The sequence below is a fragment of the Aphidius gifuensis genome, linkage group LG4 (assembly GCF_014905175.1).
Source record: "Aphidius gifuensis isolate YNYX2018 linkage group LG4, ASM1490517v1, whole genome shotgun sequence".
Classification (NCBI taxonomy): domain Eukaryota; kingdom Metazoa; phylum Arthropoda; class Insecta; order Hymenoptera; family Braconidae; genus Aphidius; species Aphidius gifuensis.
Window position 1 is genome coordinate 22608693 of NC_057791.1, and position 17196 is coordinate 22625888.

Genomic DNA, 17196 nt, shown 5'->3' on the forward strand with positions numbered 1-17196 from the left:
AATCATATGGCATCCTCACTCTAGGGCTTATTAGATTTTAAATTTCTAATTCTAAAGCTTATAATTATAATTATAATTCATTTTATCAAATGGCTTACGAGTTAATTTCTTCAGCTAAATAAATTCTTTAAAAATAAACTAGTCAGCAATATTCACTCCTCAGCCATTTTTCCTATAGCTTTTTATTTAAATTATTTAAACAATTTATAAAACAATCTGTCAATAGCTCTTTATTTATTCAAATATATTAAATACTATTGTTAATTCTTTTTTTTCTCAGCTACATTTTCCATAATTAATGAAAGAGCTGGTAGTCTAATTTAATTCCTTAGTTATATTCACGAAAATTAATAAAAATAATAGTTACAAATGTTTGAGGAATTAATTGAGCTCTTAACACAATCTATTTTGCTATGTTAATTGCTTAGCCATTTGCTAAAATGAATTATAGTTATAATTATAAGCTTTAGAATTAGAATGATTTCTAATTTCTAAAGATTATTAAATAACCATGAACCTTAATAATAATAATAATAATAATAATAATAATAAATTTATTTATATTTCGAATTACTCAACGAGTATTTTTAAATATAATATTTTATACACATTTTATTACATTAATTAATGAAGAGGAGCAATATTCATATATATAAAAAAAAAAACAAATATATATTTAAACGATGGAAGATGATTAAAATGACTCGAGTCAATTTCAACATACCTCAAAATTGCTCCTTGAAATTATTTACACAGATAATTAATTTGAGAAAAAAACACATTACATATGTTTCGATTTTCTTATTTTTACAAAAAAAAAAAACAAAAAGAAGATAATAATTTTTCATAAAATAACACAGTAAATCACGTTGTTGGAATAATTAGAAAAAAAATAAAAAAAAATATTCGAATTAAAGACGAGAGTCTGAAAATAGATATAAACTCTTGATAAAAACAGTTGAATAATTAAATAATTATTTTTATTTATATAATAATAAAAACAAAAGAAAAAAAAAAATAATTATTTAATCTATTCAGTGACTTGCGTGGTTGTAAATTTTTGTAGTCTTCTTCGACGAAGCACCGCAGCTTCATCATCACCGTCATCAACTTGTGATGTACTTGGTTCATTATTATTTTTAATTGTGCTATGATTATCTGTTGGTGTTGTTGTATTATCAACATTAATATTATTTAATATTTTTGATGATGTATCAATTGTTGTTGATGATGCTTCTTGATTATTATTATTATTATTATTATTAATTTTATTATCATTGGCAAGTGTTGTTTGTGCAACTGTTGGTGGCATTGGCATTGGAATATTAGCTGTTGCTGCAGCATTTTGATATTGATTCATCATAATAACTGCAGCATCAACAAGTAGCTGTACTCGTTGTAATGTTTGTATTCTTGATTCAACAGCTGGTCTTAAATTTCCTTCCATTGAACGTAATTCATCATCACTTAATGATGCTAAGTTTGGTGGTGGTGTTGGTACTGGTGGCATTGGTACAACTGTTGGAAATGGTGGTGGTGTGAAAAATGGTGGCATACCATTTAAAGGAAATGGTACACCTGGTTGTCCAATCATTGTACGTATACCATTAATACTACCAATTTGTTCTGGTCTTGGTCCATCTTGATTAATAACATTTGGCATTGGTTGACCTTGTTGTTGTTGAGCTTGATGGACTGGTCCATGGCCAAGTTGATGACCTTGTTGCTGTTGTGGTTGTTGTGGTTGTTGCTGCTGTTGTCCAGCTTGATTTTGTCCAGTTGTTGCTGTTGCTGGACGCAATATATTTAATCGACATGTTGGACATGTCTGTTGACGTTGAAACCATGAACGTAAACATGTCGTATGAAATATATGATTACATGGTAATTTTTTACTTGCTGATATCATTTCTTCACGACAAATAATACAAACATTATCAGCAGCAGCAAGTTCATCAGCTGTTGCATCTGGATAATATGTATTCATGTTTCTTATTGCACGACGTGACATAATAATATCTTGAAATGCTTTTTTAAAATTTCTCATTGTATAATACATTGGACGAAATGCAAATAATGGTAGTGTGTATAATTTAACCATGACTGTTACAAATGCCACGTACAAAATAACCTATGCAAAAAGAAAAATATAATAATTAAAATTTACAAAGAAATAATGCCAATAAATAGATAAAAATATAATAATTTTGCTTACTTTTATGAGACCAATACCAAGTTCAGTATATAATAAAAATACTGGTTTATTTTCCCAAGGATTTTCACTTTGTAAATCAATTGTATGTAGAATATATTTAACAGCAATATTTAATACAACTGTCAATAATATTGCATACTCAAAACCAAATACCAACTGTACTGATGCACCTTTTGATAATGTTGAATTGTATGCATACTCAATCATTGTTACATTAACAAATGATAATAAAAATAATAATGATGCAACACGTATATGAAATAGCCAGGTGATAACTGGACTTCTTTCCATCTATTAATATAATTTAATTATTAATATATTTGTTGTCTTTTTGTTTTTTATTTTAACACTTACATAGTCAACTCTGTCTTCAGCAAGCCAATGAAATGATTTTAAAAACAATAACAGTGTAAATAGTGCAATAAATTTTGGACTAAAATCATCTCTAAAAACAGTAAACGCCAGACAAGTTTCTGTTATTGCATACCAAGCTTTTTCCACCAAGTGCTAAAAGACAAATATATAAAAATTAATGTCAATAAATTTATGGTAATTTTAAATTAATCATACCTCAAGTTCAGCTGCTCGAAGATTGCCAAAAAAAATTTTTCTCAAAAATGTATTTGTCATAAAAACAAGTATCAATCCTTGTAAATAAATAACCTGTCAAATTATAAATAAAAAAAGTTAGATGATTGATCAAAATATATTCATTACAAGGTTGAAATGACAATATAAAAAATGAAAATTATTAAAAAATACTTACAGCCATACTTGGATTTGACTTGGTGATATAAACAACAGATGGATAAAATTGTTTTTTTTGATAATATGCATTACTAATAACAACGCACGTGAGTGCAACACTTATGAGCATTATCACCGCTGCTCGCATTTTATCAATATTATCATTTACTCCAAAAAAAAATAAAAATTTAAAATATAAATTTGAAAACAAAAAAAAAATATATAATATACGTCAATCCACAATCATCAAACCAATAAATTATCACCAAATTATATTTATAAAATAATATATTATTATTATTTGTTTTTTGTTTTTTGTTGTTGTTCTTCTAGAATTTTTTTTTTGATGAACATACGCGAGCCAAGTGGCCACGACTTTACTCTAAAATAAAAAAAATTTTTTAATTATTATTTAATAATTGTCACAGTGTTGATGAGTTAATGATAATAAAAAATTGTTGATGAGATAATAATAATTATTAATTAATTTTATTTATTTATATATTTAATATTTTGACAACTGACGAGGTTGATAGTTATACGCTGACGGGGCACTGGCGCTGCGGTGTTTTTTTTTTAAACTACAAATACTTACGTGTCGTTTGATGAAGCGACCAGCTGCGCCAATACTTCTCCCCCCCTTTACTACTATTAAAATAGTATTTTATTATCTTGTAAATTTCATTAATAATTATAATTTTTATCATGATGATTATATTTTTTTTATGAGATGTCTTGATAAGAGATATACATGGGCGGAGTTTTGTCGTATTGATTATTAATTTGATTAATTTTGTAGATTAATTGGGGGGTGAAATCATCCCTTGAATTAATTATTTTTTTTTATCGTGTTTGATCTTGTATTACTTTACCTACTCATGCATTTATTATACTACTTGTTTATGAGGTAAAGAAGACACCTTTAAAAGTACTTGCTATTTAAAAAAAAATAAATTTGTAATAGTAGTTTTGGAAAAGTATATTGGTTGATCGATTAAAATTTTATTTTAAAAAATTAATAATTTGTTTGGAAAAAATAAATATGAAAATTAAATTGTTTAATAGTTTGTTTTTAATTATTATTTTTTGATAATAGAAGAAGTGATTTGCAATTTTTAAAGAGAAAATTATAATAAATGTTTTTTATTTTTTATCAAATAATTTTTCATTGATAAAAAAAAAAATATCACGATATTGCGTTGATTAAAAAAAAAAAAGAGTATATTTATTTTGTATATCGTTATTATCAGTACTTATTTATACAATTATTTAAATATAAATTTGTTTTTTTGTATTTTAAAAATTTATAAATTTGTCAACTTTACTTTGACTGTTCATTTTAATTTTAACTCGTTTTTCGTATATATATATTTTTCATTTTTATTATTATTAAATTTAAAAATCAATATTATGGTTATTATGATTTTTATGATGACTGTTTTATGAAAAATTTTATTTATATAATTTATTTGACATTGACATTGTTTTTGATTACATTATTAAACAAAAAAATGTAGTAAAAAAATTTTTTATTAATTTTGAAATTTAATTGTTGCTTAATTTATTTTAAATAAAAATATTATTATTATTATTTAATGAAAAATATTTATTGTCAAGTAACGATTCAAGTCAAAAAAAAAAAATATTTATTAATTATTTTTCATAACAATAATAAATTAAAATCTTATTAAAAATTTAAAAAAGAAAAAAAAATAAATTTTAAAAAACTATTTTACACTTCCGGTAAAAATGAATATAAAAATTATAAAATAAAGGAAAAAATTATTATAACATTTCCGGGAAAATGAGTATTAAAAAAAATATAAATAAATTTTTGCAAACTCATCAAAAATATATATTGTTTTTTCGACCTATAATTTAGTCTGTGATTTTTTTTTTAAATACGAAAAAAACCACAAACATCTGTGTATTCCAATAATTATTTTAATTAAAAAAAAAAAAAATGAAAAATATATAATTAATATAAAATAAAAAAAATAATATTTTTGTTATTTAAAAATATAAAATTTTTGAGCCAGGTTGTCATGTGGGCTGATGGGTGGGTTGGCATTACCAGCGTCAGTTGTCTGTCTGATAATATCAGAAGCCAAATATTTCAACAAGCAATGTACCCCCTTATTCCCCTCATCTTTACATCACCTTTTCCATGAAACAGTAATAACACGAAAGAGGAAGAGGAGGTCAAGGGTGAAAATAACAAAAAAAAAAAAAAAATAATAAAAATAACAACTAAAGATAAATACACAGAGACAACAATCGACTGACAAATGCGGGCACCAGCAATTAAATACCATTGAATATAAATTTTATTCATTCTAAAAAAAAGATATCTTTTAAACTTTCAAAATCTTGATACTATTATTACCTTGATCTATGAATATTCAGTAATACATACTCCACAAATTTTATCAATATTTGATCAATCCATAATTATCTATATGTCATTATCAACAATTTTTTTTATTCATTTTTTTTTCAACTAAAAAATAATCAATACAACTATTTATTTTTCACGACAAGGTTTAAATATAAAATAAATAAATCCAGTATACGTGATCTTCCTGAAACCCCAACGCATTTATATTTTTTTTCTTTACCTAAACCTATTAGGAGACATAACACACGACCTCGTCGAGGAATCCCAGTTACTTCGTGTCGATTCCAAAGTCTGCTTATCTCTTTTTTTTTTTTTTTTTTATTTAGTACATGGGGTATAGTAAAAGTGATGAAGGAAATAAGCACACTCACCTGATTCATGAATCACAATTTTATTATTATTTATTATAAATCTGATTATAAATGACGAAAAAAAAAAAAAGAAAAATAAATAAAAAAATCATGAAATTATTCACATGTAAATAATGATAAAATAATAATAATAAGTTGGCAAAGTGTATGGGGTACGTTGAACAAACACTCTTGTCGAATTGTGAATTGGTCACTTGGATAACTTGAGAATCCAACAAAGAATGACTGGTTTTTTGGCCTGTCATGTCTACCTTGACGATATAAAAAAAAATCATATATTCTAAAAAAGTAAACCACACTTTGAAAGAACAATGAGTAATGAAAATAATAATAATAATAAATAAAAGAGAAAAAAATAAATTATGTCAGACAAAATAATAATAGCAAAATTGTGATTATTATCGTTGGGTTTTAGAACCTTTTTTTTTTTATTTCTTTGAAGTTGATCAACATCAGGTATATTTTGCCCTAGGCTCAATGTATTGCCCAATTTAATTTGAAAAAAAAAAAATATAGTAATTTCGTCATGGTTAGATAGGTATATTTTTTAATAATTTTTTTTTGATTTAATGTTTAATGATTGTTATTAAATAATTAATAATTAATGAAAAATATAAATTTTATTTTAAATTTTTGGTTGGATCCACTCGAGGTTGAATGTTGTTTTGGAGCTTTATGCCACTTGGCAAGCGTTACGTTAAATTTATATATTTTTTTTTTCTTTTCAGTCTAGGTCTTCTAATGTTACCTACCTGATCCTTGATGAATCCAAAGCCATTTTACCTTCAAACGATTTATACACACTGGTGTATATTTTTTTATTTATCCTACGTTCATTCGACTAGAACATATTTTTTTATATTTATTTTATATTCTTCTTCTTTAAAAAAAATTTTTTCTGTGAATAAAAATACAAAAGCATGTGTTGAATGATGGTGTGTACGTAATGAATGCACATGTGTGTTTGAATATATACAGAACACTGAAATAAGAGACAACTTAGCAATGTGCCGCAAAGTGGCTAAAAATGTGAGACGAATGGAAAAAATATAAAATAATAATTCTCAGCATGTCTTGAAAATAAAAAACCAAATAACTATATGTCGAAAGAGAAAAAAAAAAATATATTTAAAAATTATAAATCGAAATTAAATATGTATCTATCACAGAATAAATAAATAGAAATTATTCTTTTTTTTTTTTCTTTGACTTAAGTACAATTGGTACATTTACTTGAATGTAATTTTGATAAAAAAAAAAAAAATATTTAAGATTATTTGTAGCTTTAATTATCTAGCAAAAATTTATATTTAAATAATATTATAAAAATGAAAATAAATTGGAAATTATATATGAAAATAATAATAAATTAAAATAACAAATAAAAAAAATTATTTAACATGAAATATAAATTATATTTCGATGGCATTTTACAGTCAATTTGATTATTCATCAATGATGAATGTTATATATTCAATATGTATACAATATCTATTATAATACACAACTATTTACAATATAAAAACTCAAATCACTGAGTTTTTAATTCAATCATCAGATATAAATTTATTTTAAGTTACTTTTTTCATATAGTAATCATTGTTGTTTTTTTTTTTTACAATCATCGATTTGTTCGAAATAATCTAGATAATTTTCAAAGCTAAAAAATATATTTAAATAATAATTTTAATTAAAAGGAAGAACAAATTTACACCGCTCTGTTTAACATTCATCCGCTCCAACAAATTTCTTCGTCACACTCATACTTTTACTTTTTATTTGTGTATCACACTGTCTATATATAAAAAAAATTATTTTTTTTAATTTTTTTGCTTATCATACGCACTTTAGACATATTGAGGAATTTTTTTTTTTTAAATTTATCCTTTTTATATATTTTACAAGATTTAAAAAAAAAAAAACATTTTTATTATTTAGTCTTTATTTATTTATAATTTAAGAATCGAAATTATTATCAATTCTTTTATCTACTCTACGTGAATCTAGCCTTTTTTTCATACAACTAAAGGAAGAGTTTTTTTTTTTTTTTTTTTTGCTTTTTTATCAATTTTTTTACATTAACGTCTATTTTTTTTTAAATTTCTCACTTTTTTTTTTTTAGTTTTTTTTCGTTTATAATTTTTTATTTTCCTTTCTACCACACACATATTACATTTTAAAAAAAAATAGCATGCGTACAGAGTGTGTGTATATAATTTAACTCATTTTTTATTTAAATGTTTATTTTTTTTTTTTTTGCGAGGAATATATATCATTAATATTGTTACATACTTATAATTCTACAGTCGGAGAATAAGCGTATAGAAATTTTATCACACTATTTAGACTTGTTAAATGCAGGCTTTTTTTTTTATTTTTATTTTTCATCATAGGCATATGATTATTAATTAATTTATCATTTTTATAAATTTACATTAGTTATCTACCAGGCTTTAATGTTCAAAATATAAAAAAATATATTAATATGTACATGTAATATTAAAATCATTAAAAATCATTTAAAATAAATAAATATAATTTTTTTTTTTTTTTCTACAAATTTGTTTTTCTAAATCTCTATATGCCTGTGTGTAGAATTTTTTAAATATTTTTTTATTTCCAAGATGCTCACAAAAACACATAGAAATTTTTCAAGTGGAATAGAAATTTCTATTTTTTGTTTTTTTAAAAGAAATAGAATAAATAGAAAAAAAAATTCGTTGGGATCTAAATGTATATTTAGCTCCTCCTTCTTTTGCAAACTAGGTAGTTTCAAGTGTATATCTTGGGATCGAGAGAGGTATGAAGATGAGGGTCTGAAGTGAGATGGAAAATTGTCCGTCGAAAGATCGATAAATTCAAGTGAGTATGCTATACAGCTTGGCTATATATTTTACAATAATAAAAAAAGAATAAATAAAATATATAAAAAAAAAAAAAACCGACGGGTGTTCCGTTGGGTTGGCTTTGCACGCCGGTTATCGATCGTTCTACAGGCAAGTTAAATTTTCGAGAATGAGATAGAGAAGCTTAAGAGAACCTGCAGAACCAAAAAGATATTAACATTATAACCATAAGGATATTTCAAATACGTGTTTCATGTTTTTTTTTCTTTTTCTTTTTTTCTATCTTTCTCAAATTCTAAGGACACAGAGAGACCCTCCTCCAAGGGTGCGGTCATTTCCTCTCTTCTCAAAAGTCCCAAAAAAAAAAAAATATATTAAAACCCATAGCATCCCCTTTCGTAATATATGTTCTCTACTTTCATTTTTTTCTCTTTTTCTCTTCTTCAACAATACACCATCAGCAACAAAGTCCTTTTTCATACATGCATTTATGAAAAAAGCTACTTTTCTTTCTCATCATTATCATCATTCTTATATATTTTTTCTTTGTTCTTCAACGTCATCTTGTCTACTTTGTCTATTGTAAAATATTTTGCATATTTGTATTATTAACAGTTTTTGGCATCCAACTGGTTTTTTTTTTTTTACTTTGTTAATAACAACACTGTGAATCGATCGGCTTATCTAAACCCTATGTCCCGGGGAATATCACCCTAAAATCCCTGACTGTTGTTGGCCGCCGACGTCGTGGTGCATTAACTGTGTAGGCCAGCACAAGAGAGAGAGACACCAACAAAATCGAAATTTATATATACATACATAGGGGCTGTTTGATATAGAATAATAGCATAGCCAAAAAGGGAGTTTTATAATTTTAAATTTACAATAAAATTAATCATCATTATAATAATAATAATAAATTAAATATTATTTATAATAATAGAATAATAAAATCATAAAAATTTACATTTATTCGGATTAGATATTTGATCAATGTATTGTGTTAATAATCATTGAATTTTTGAAACCTCGGCATTTGAAAATAAAGAATCAAAGAAAAGTGAAAATAAAAGGAAAAAAAAAACAATCAAGTTCAAAGTACATTTACTACGAATACAATATATAGTAAATGAAGTTTTAAAATTTCTATTATTTATTATTTTTTTCGTGTCTCTTTTATGTGTAAATGTCTTTATGTTCTTCAAGGATATAACATGCTTTACGAGATAATTGATTTTCACAATAACTTTTTTTCTTTTTCTTTCCTTTTCTCATGGTTATCATTTATTTTATTTTTTCGTCGTGTTAACGCAATATTCATGTACATGCATGTGTTAATGTATGACGTGAGTAAAAAAAAAAAAAAAAAAATATTAGTGTAAAGTGAACGTTTATATATATATAAAACTCCGTACATGGCAAATGATGATTAATATATTTGAAAAAAAAAAAAAAACCCGATTCGAAAAAGAAAACACCGTGTGACTGGGTGAAGGGGGCCAGGGGGGAACCGATAGTTGGATAGATTTAAAGATAAAAAAAAGGAGAAAAATTAATATAAAAGAAAAAAAAAAAAAAAAACTATAATAAAATAGTGTATAGGACAATATTGAACGGAAAAAATTGGCTCGACTAAAGTCTGGCGCATGTCTAAAGGGTAACAGCGGGGGTATCAGGGGGTATAAGCAAAGCCCAATATTCTGTTGGAGAGAGAATAGACCCTTGGGTTTCAAAATCAGTTGTATTATATATATGCCATTTGTGAATAGCATGGATTGTAACATACGTCTGTAGCAGAATAGCATTGCAGTTAATAAGTGAGATAGATATATATTCATCCAGAGAGAAATTCCCTTTAGTGAGGAGGTTTTGGTCACAGAGACCGACCAGACGAGATGAGAGGCTGGATATATATGTATGAAAGAGGGACTAGAGTGTATTCCTCTCTGTCCTTAATAACACTATATATGTACCTAACCACACACGAATAGAGAGAGCAAGAGAGGAAGAGACAGAGATAGGTTTATGTAATTTTACGAATTGAGTGAACTGGCAAATGTATGTCGTTTCTGCTATGTACTGTCTGTTGTATGACCAAAGAGAGAGAGAGAAAGTTCATGATGAAAGAGAGAGAAAATAAAAGAGGTTGATGGTAATGGCCACGACGGATATGCCCACGGTGTACATGAGAGCATACAAGTACCATGCCACCCGACGCGAAACCAACATCAACGAAATATAAAAAAAAAATCATATATATAACGAAACAAGGGAGGAGGGTTGGGTCAACTTTACATTTACAAAAATATTTTCTATATAGAGCATTATAAAAAAAGACAAATGTAGTTCATTAAGAAATTGCTCATTAGTCTGTGATTTTAAATGATGATCTATAAAAAATTCGATAATAAATATTTTTTTTTTTTAAGATGAAATTTTTTATGGTTTTTTTATTTTTTGAATTTTTGATTATAAATTATGGAAGGTTGAATTATTGGGTGAAAATATTTGTAGGTAAAATATAAAAAAAAAAAAAATAATGCATAATGCAGGTAGATATTTGAGCTTTTAAATATATGTATGTGTGTGTGTGTGTGGGTTAAATTAAAGAGTGAAAAAAGGAAAGAGAGCAAAGAGAAACTGGCAGCCGTTAGAACAACGAGTAAAAAGCCCTCCCATGGGTAACACACAAATTCAAAAGCCAGAGTGTATATTTTATATAGTATGTGTGTTGCTCGACCTCTCACATGTATATGTGTATTTTTATAACAGACTCCACGCTCCACGTGCGTTTCACATTTTGACGTGGTTGCGAGATTCAAAGCCGGTATATATATATACTCACAATCTCACATACAACTTGCAATTTGAGAGTTGAGAGTTGGGCAAAAAGGGACCGACGTTTTGTTATAATACCAATGACGAAGGGGATAAATAATACTGAAAAAGAGAAAAAAAAAAAACCAACGATGATGATGATGAAGAAGAGAAACGAATGGAAAAAAAAAAAAAAATTTCAAGATAAAAAGAAAAAAAAAAATTCGTGCTATACGATATTATCTTTTCTCGTGGTTTTATTGTTCGTTGCGGATAAAATGATGCTGACACTGCGTTCCGTATTTGGTTGATGTTGTTCATCATCATTTTTTCGAATTTTTTTGTTCTAATAATAATGGATGATGATGATGATGATGATATTAAAAGTATAGACAAAAATAGTATATAGAAAAAATAATTTAATAAAAGAAAAAAAAAAATAAATAAAAAATAATAACAATAAATAAAATTTGATTAATAATTATAAAATATTATATTTAAAGCCTGGTAGTTGATTGTTAATTTAAATAATATCATAAATGATTATGATGATAATAATAATCCTGAGTTTAAACGTCATATTATTATAATATTTTTTATATAAATAATTAAAATTAATTGCCGAATCCTAGCTTCTTGGTAATAATGCACGATATGCTGATGCTTCATAAAAACTATTACCAGTATTATTATTTGGATTACTATTTGTATTTGAGCCATTTGCTGCTGCTCTTGCTGCTGCAGCAACTGCAGCAGCAGCAACTCTCAATGCTTGTAATGATGCTGCACGATGACGATTAACAGCTGTTGCATACATACTAGATGATGATGATGATGGTGGAGATGAAGATGATGATGAGGATGATGTTGAAGATGCTACAACTGATGATGATGATGATATTGATGCTGCAACATCAGATGGTGATGATGGTACAATTGGTGTACGTGATGATATATTACAATTTAATGATCTACGATATGGATGATGATTTGTTGTATTTCTACGTCTTGTTGTACTTGATACTGGCTCATTTGGTATTTGAAAATTTCTTAAAAATGCACCAGCTGGACTTGATGCTGTCAATGAACCACCAGAATTAACATTAACATGTGAATCATCATACAAATGATGATGTGATTGTTGTTGTTGTTGCTGTTGTTGTTGTTGCTGTGGTTGTGGTTGCTGTTGTTGAATATCATTTGGATTGTGAGGAGGAAGAGAAGTAGGATGATGATGTGGATGTGGATGTGGTTGATGATGTGATCTCATTGTATGAAAGTAATGCTGATATATACCTGATATAACAGCATTTTCTCTAAATGAAAATAATACACCTGGTCTTGCATGATGCTGATGGTGTTGTTGTTGTTGTTGTTGCTGTTGTTGTTGTTGATGATTCAGTCTTGTTTTATCATTATCATTATCATTATCAATAATAACAGCACTTGTTAAAGCAATATTATTATCATCATTATCAACATGTCGTCTATTAATTGTTCTTCTATGATTTTGTAATAATGTATTTATTGATGCTGATGATGGTGATGATGCTGCCAATGAATCACCAAGTAATATTCTATTATTATGACTATTATTAATATTATTAATATTACTATTATTATTAATTATTGAATGATTATTGCTTGTTGCAATTGCAGCTGTACCAGTTGCAACAATTGTTGGTGCTGATGATACATCACCACCACTTATTATATGATTATTATTACTACTATTATTATTATTATTTTTATTATTATTTGTATTTTTATTTTTTAATAATTGTGATGTTGTATCACGTCTACTTGTTTTTCTATTATTTGATGATGTTACAATTGGTGGTAAATTATTAACAAATTGACTACGTCTTTCACGTTCAGCACGACGATAATATGATGGATGTATCATAAGCAATGGTTCACCACCACCAGGTGGTGGTTTTGCTTGACTTGGTAATTCATATTCTACGCTACAATCAACATGAAGTGGTTGTGCATAATCTTTAAAATTATTTGTTGTTGATGTTATATCATTTTTATATGGACTTGTACCAGGTATAACAATATCGGTATTATTTGATGGTGAAATTATTGTTTGACCAATGACTGTAACACCAGCTGCTGCAATAGCTGCTGCTGCCGCTGCTGATGCTGATGATGTTCCTGTTGTTCCAGTTCCAGTTGATGTGGATGAACGATTTAATGTAGGTGCTGGTGTTGTTGATGGCTTTGTGAGTATAGATGTATTTGTTGAATTTAATAATCCACGCTGTTGTTGTTGTTGTTGATGTTGATGATGATGATGATGTGAATGAAGATGATAATGATGATGAGGAAGTGGATTTAAACCACTTATTCCATGACTAGCACCCTCAATCATAACTTCTTTTTGATAACATGCAGTTGCCATATTTTTATGTTTCTTTACAATAATAATATTTGAAAAAATAAGAAACACCTTGCAAATTAATTCTCTTCGTTTTTTTTTTTTGTATTTCTCTTGGAAATTTTTGTATATTTCTTTTTGTATTTTATTTCTTTTCTACCCTATTTTATGGCAGGGATAGTTGCTGATACTTTTGGCAACTAAAAAAAAAAAGTATCTATTGTTGTTATTTAATTATTTTAAATATTTCGAGTTTAGTCAGCACGAATATAACGGCGACGCCCTTCTGACGACGACTAATGGCCGGCGGCTGCTGGTTTGCGTCACGTTCTCATGCTTTTAAGTTCTCTCTTGCCTCATGAATGCACTGCTGTAATACAACAGAACGATTTAGTTCCCTTTTTTATATATAATATATATTTTTTCTCATTCGTTTGGTCCTTGGTAGTTCTTTTATTTCATTCCCCTTGTTTTATTATTATTTCGTTTTTTTTTTTACAATATATCAGTAACAGCAATAGTAACAACGAGTTTCCAGGATGTGGTTTTATTCGTTGATGATTCCACAGTGAATGTGGTTATATGGTTACTGGTAATGTTGCTGATTCTTCAACAATCTCGGTTTTATTCCAAATCCCAGACTTTTTCGTATCGATTTCACCTCGTAATTTCGTCCTCCTCGTCGTAGTCGTCGTCGTCGTTGTGCCGGAACAAACCGCCACAGAGGGAACAAGTTTGTTTCTTTTTTTTTATATTTCGACTAAAAGAATGAACGGCTTGTAACAAAGGGCATCAAGGGAAAAAGACAGAATAAATTGAAGAAAGATAAAATGTTGACGAGAATTGAAGGAACAGAGCCAAAGAAATTGGCTTTTTCTTTTTTTGTTTTCCTTTTATAATATTTATATATATTTTTTATATAAAAATGAGAATCAATGGGAATTGTAAGAATTGTGAAGGAAGTATTGAAACGTGGAAAATGTATCGGTTGAGAGTATAGATATCAATGTACAAAGATCGATTTTCTTGGTTCGACGAGGCGCGGCCACACACTATCAAACCCAGGTCCTGTTACCTTCTCACTCAGTTATATATGACTTTTTTCCTTTCTTATTATTATTATGATTTTTTTTTATCTTTCAGCTGCGCCCCCAGGTTTTTTGCCTCTACTCGGTCTCGCCCTTATCGCTCTCGTCTTTTACCTCCTCTTCGGCTTCTTCTTCTTATTATTATTCTTCTTCTTCTTGCTCTCACCTCACACGCCTCCTTATCCAGATTTTTTTTTTTTAATCCCTTTTATTACAGTATGTATACCTTCGTTAAAAATCTTCCGGCCTTTTTATTTTTATTACTATTTTTTTTGTTATTTTTCAAATTCTATCTATCTCTATGTCTCTATCTCACTCTCTTTTGGTAATAATTATATGAAATTTTGTTTTTTTCATAAATTTGAAAGTTGAGAAGAAAAAAAAAAAATTAATTTTTACATTTATCAAAAATTTAATATAAAAATTTGAAAAATAAATAAGATTTATAAATTTACGAGATGTCTTTGCCAGTTCTTGGACCAATATTCGAATTTTTTTTCCAAGACTAGTTTGACTTCTATTTTTTTTTTTTTTTTAAATTTTTTTTGTCAATTATTCATTTATTAATCTTAATATTTATTTATTTTGATATAAAATGATTAAATCATTGATAAATAATTTAAATGTATAATTAAACAAGTATAGAGAAGATTTTGTTGTTTTTTAAAATTTTTTCTTATTTTTATTATTAATAAACAAAATAAAAATAAAAAGAGTTTTATAATCTTGTTAATTCTTTTTTATTTACTTCTTATTTTTATAGTTATTTTTGTTATCCATTTGCGTCATCAATTGACGTTTACGTTAATCACCACATTAAGGCCAATGACAACTATTTCATGAAATTATTATTTTTAATTTTTCATTTCATGTGTCACTTAATCAATATAAAATGACAATAAACATGTGAATATTGTGGCTTTTATGTTTTTTTATTAATTTTAAGTAGTCAATTTTCAGTACCACCCTCACGTCTTTGTCTGCACCAATGATATTTACTTCCCTTATATCATAACTCATTCAAAATATTATTTGTCGTTTTATTAGCATCATATGTACAGACAATATATTATTCAAATTTATTTTAAAAAATACTATTCATCATTTTGAATAAAAATTTCCTTTTTTTTTTACTAGCGTTGTCTCGCAAGATTAAACACAAATATCCACCCACCTACACAACACACATACACATTTTTTTTTTTTATACAAATTTATACACAAATACCACTTTAACACTTTGTTAATAATTCAAAAATTAAAAATTATCACAATCACTGAATTTTCAAAATAAAAAAACAACAATAAACATTTAAAATTTAAAAAAAAAAAAAAGGCACGTTGTTACATTATCCAATTAATTATCAATATATTTAATTGGTTTATCAAATTTTATTTTTTCTCAATTATTTTTAAATATAATTGAAAAAAAAAAAAAAAATAAAAATAAAATAATAAATTTTTTATATATTACATTTTGAACGGTTACTATTTAAAATATTTTTTTTATTTCGATAAAAATTGTTAAAATTTAAACAAATTAAAATTAATTATTATAAATGAAAAAAAATTATTGTTTTTTATAAATTTTAAATAATTTTTTTCAATTATTATTATTATTATTATTTTTCTTGGCTCTCGACAAACCCGGCGTTTAGTTTGAAAGCCGAGCAGCAACTGAGTTTGTGAGCATTTGTGAGTTTGTGTATTGGTGCTGGCAATATTCAATAGTGTTGGAAAATATTTCTTCATGTTTGTGTGAATAAAATAAGGATAGTATTATACCATATGTATACCTACATAGTGAGTGAGTGAATAAGTTGCTTAATTTTTCGAATAAATGATTCGAAAAAAAAATTACCAAAAATTACAAAAATTACAAAAAATCAATCGTCATTGAATAATCCAAATTTGTCACTTTAATTTCCATTATTTAAATGATATTTAATTGTCTCTATTTCACTTAAAATAAATGTTGCAATGATGATTTTATTCCTTCACACTTTCACCTATTCAAATGTGCATAAATAATTTTCCCATGATTTTTCTTCAGCTAGCATACTTGATGACCATAAGCATCAAGACATTCATCTTGATGACCATTTGGACAATCACCCTTTTAATTGCAACCATCATCCTTGTTGAATTTATCATATATATATAAAACTTATTTTTATATATATTACGAGACCCCCGGGCCAATGTATATAACTATCTTTATCAAACTCATAAATTTATCATTTTATTTTTATATTATTTTCTCTTCTCTCCCCAGATTTTGTGCATGAAAACCCAACCCGTAATATTTCACATACACATATACATTGTATT

At 26.4% G+C, this 17196-nt stretch overlaps 2 protein-coding genes across 3 annotated transcripts; both read right to left on the reverse strand.

The window, feature by feature from the left end:
- Positions 1 to 876: 876 nt before the first annotated feature.
- On the reverse strand, positions 877 to 3547 carry LOC122855747 (E3 ubiquitin-protein ligase synoviolin A). 2 transcript variants are annotated; one of them, XM_044157324.1, is made up of 6 exons: positions 3488 to 3522; positions 2982 to 3344; positions 2786 to 2878; positions 2570 to 2722; positions 2216 to 2506; positions 877 to 2131 (listed from the first exon to the last, which is right to left on the reverse strand). In XM_044157324.1, the coding sequence occupies exons 2-6, from the start codon at positions 3108 to 3110 to the stop codon at positions 1031 to 1033; spliced, it is 1767 nt and encodes a 588-aa protein (XP_044013259.1). In that variant the 5' UTR covers positions 3111 to 3344; positions 3488 to 3522; the 3' UTR covers positions 877 to 1030. The 2 variants fall into 2 exon arrangements, with proteins under 2 accessions (XP_044013259.1, XP_044013258.1); XM_044157323.1 differs by having other exon boundaries at positions 2982 to 3547.
- A 5633-nt stretch (positions 3548 to 9180) lies between these two features.
- On the reverse strand, positions 9181 to 16534 carry LOC122855746 (uncharacterized protein DDB_G0288805-like). Its single transcript, XM_044157322.1, has one exon. The coding sequence runs from the start codon at positions 13799 to 13801 to the stop codon at positions 12023 to 12025; it is 1779 nt and encodes a 592-aa protein (XP_044013257.1). The 5' UTR covers positions 13802 to 16534; the 3' UTR covers positions 9181 to 12022.
- Positions 16535 to 17196: the final 662 nt, after the last annotated feature.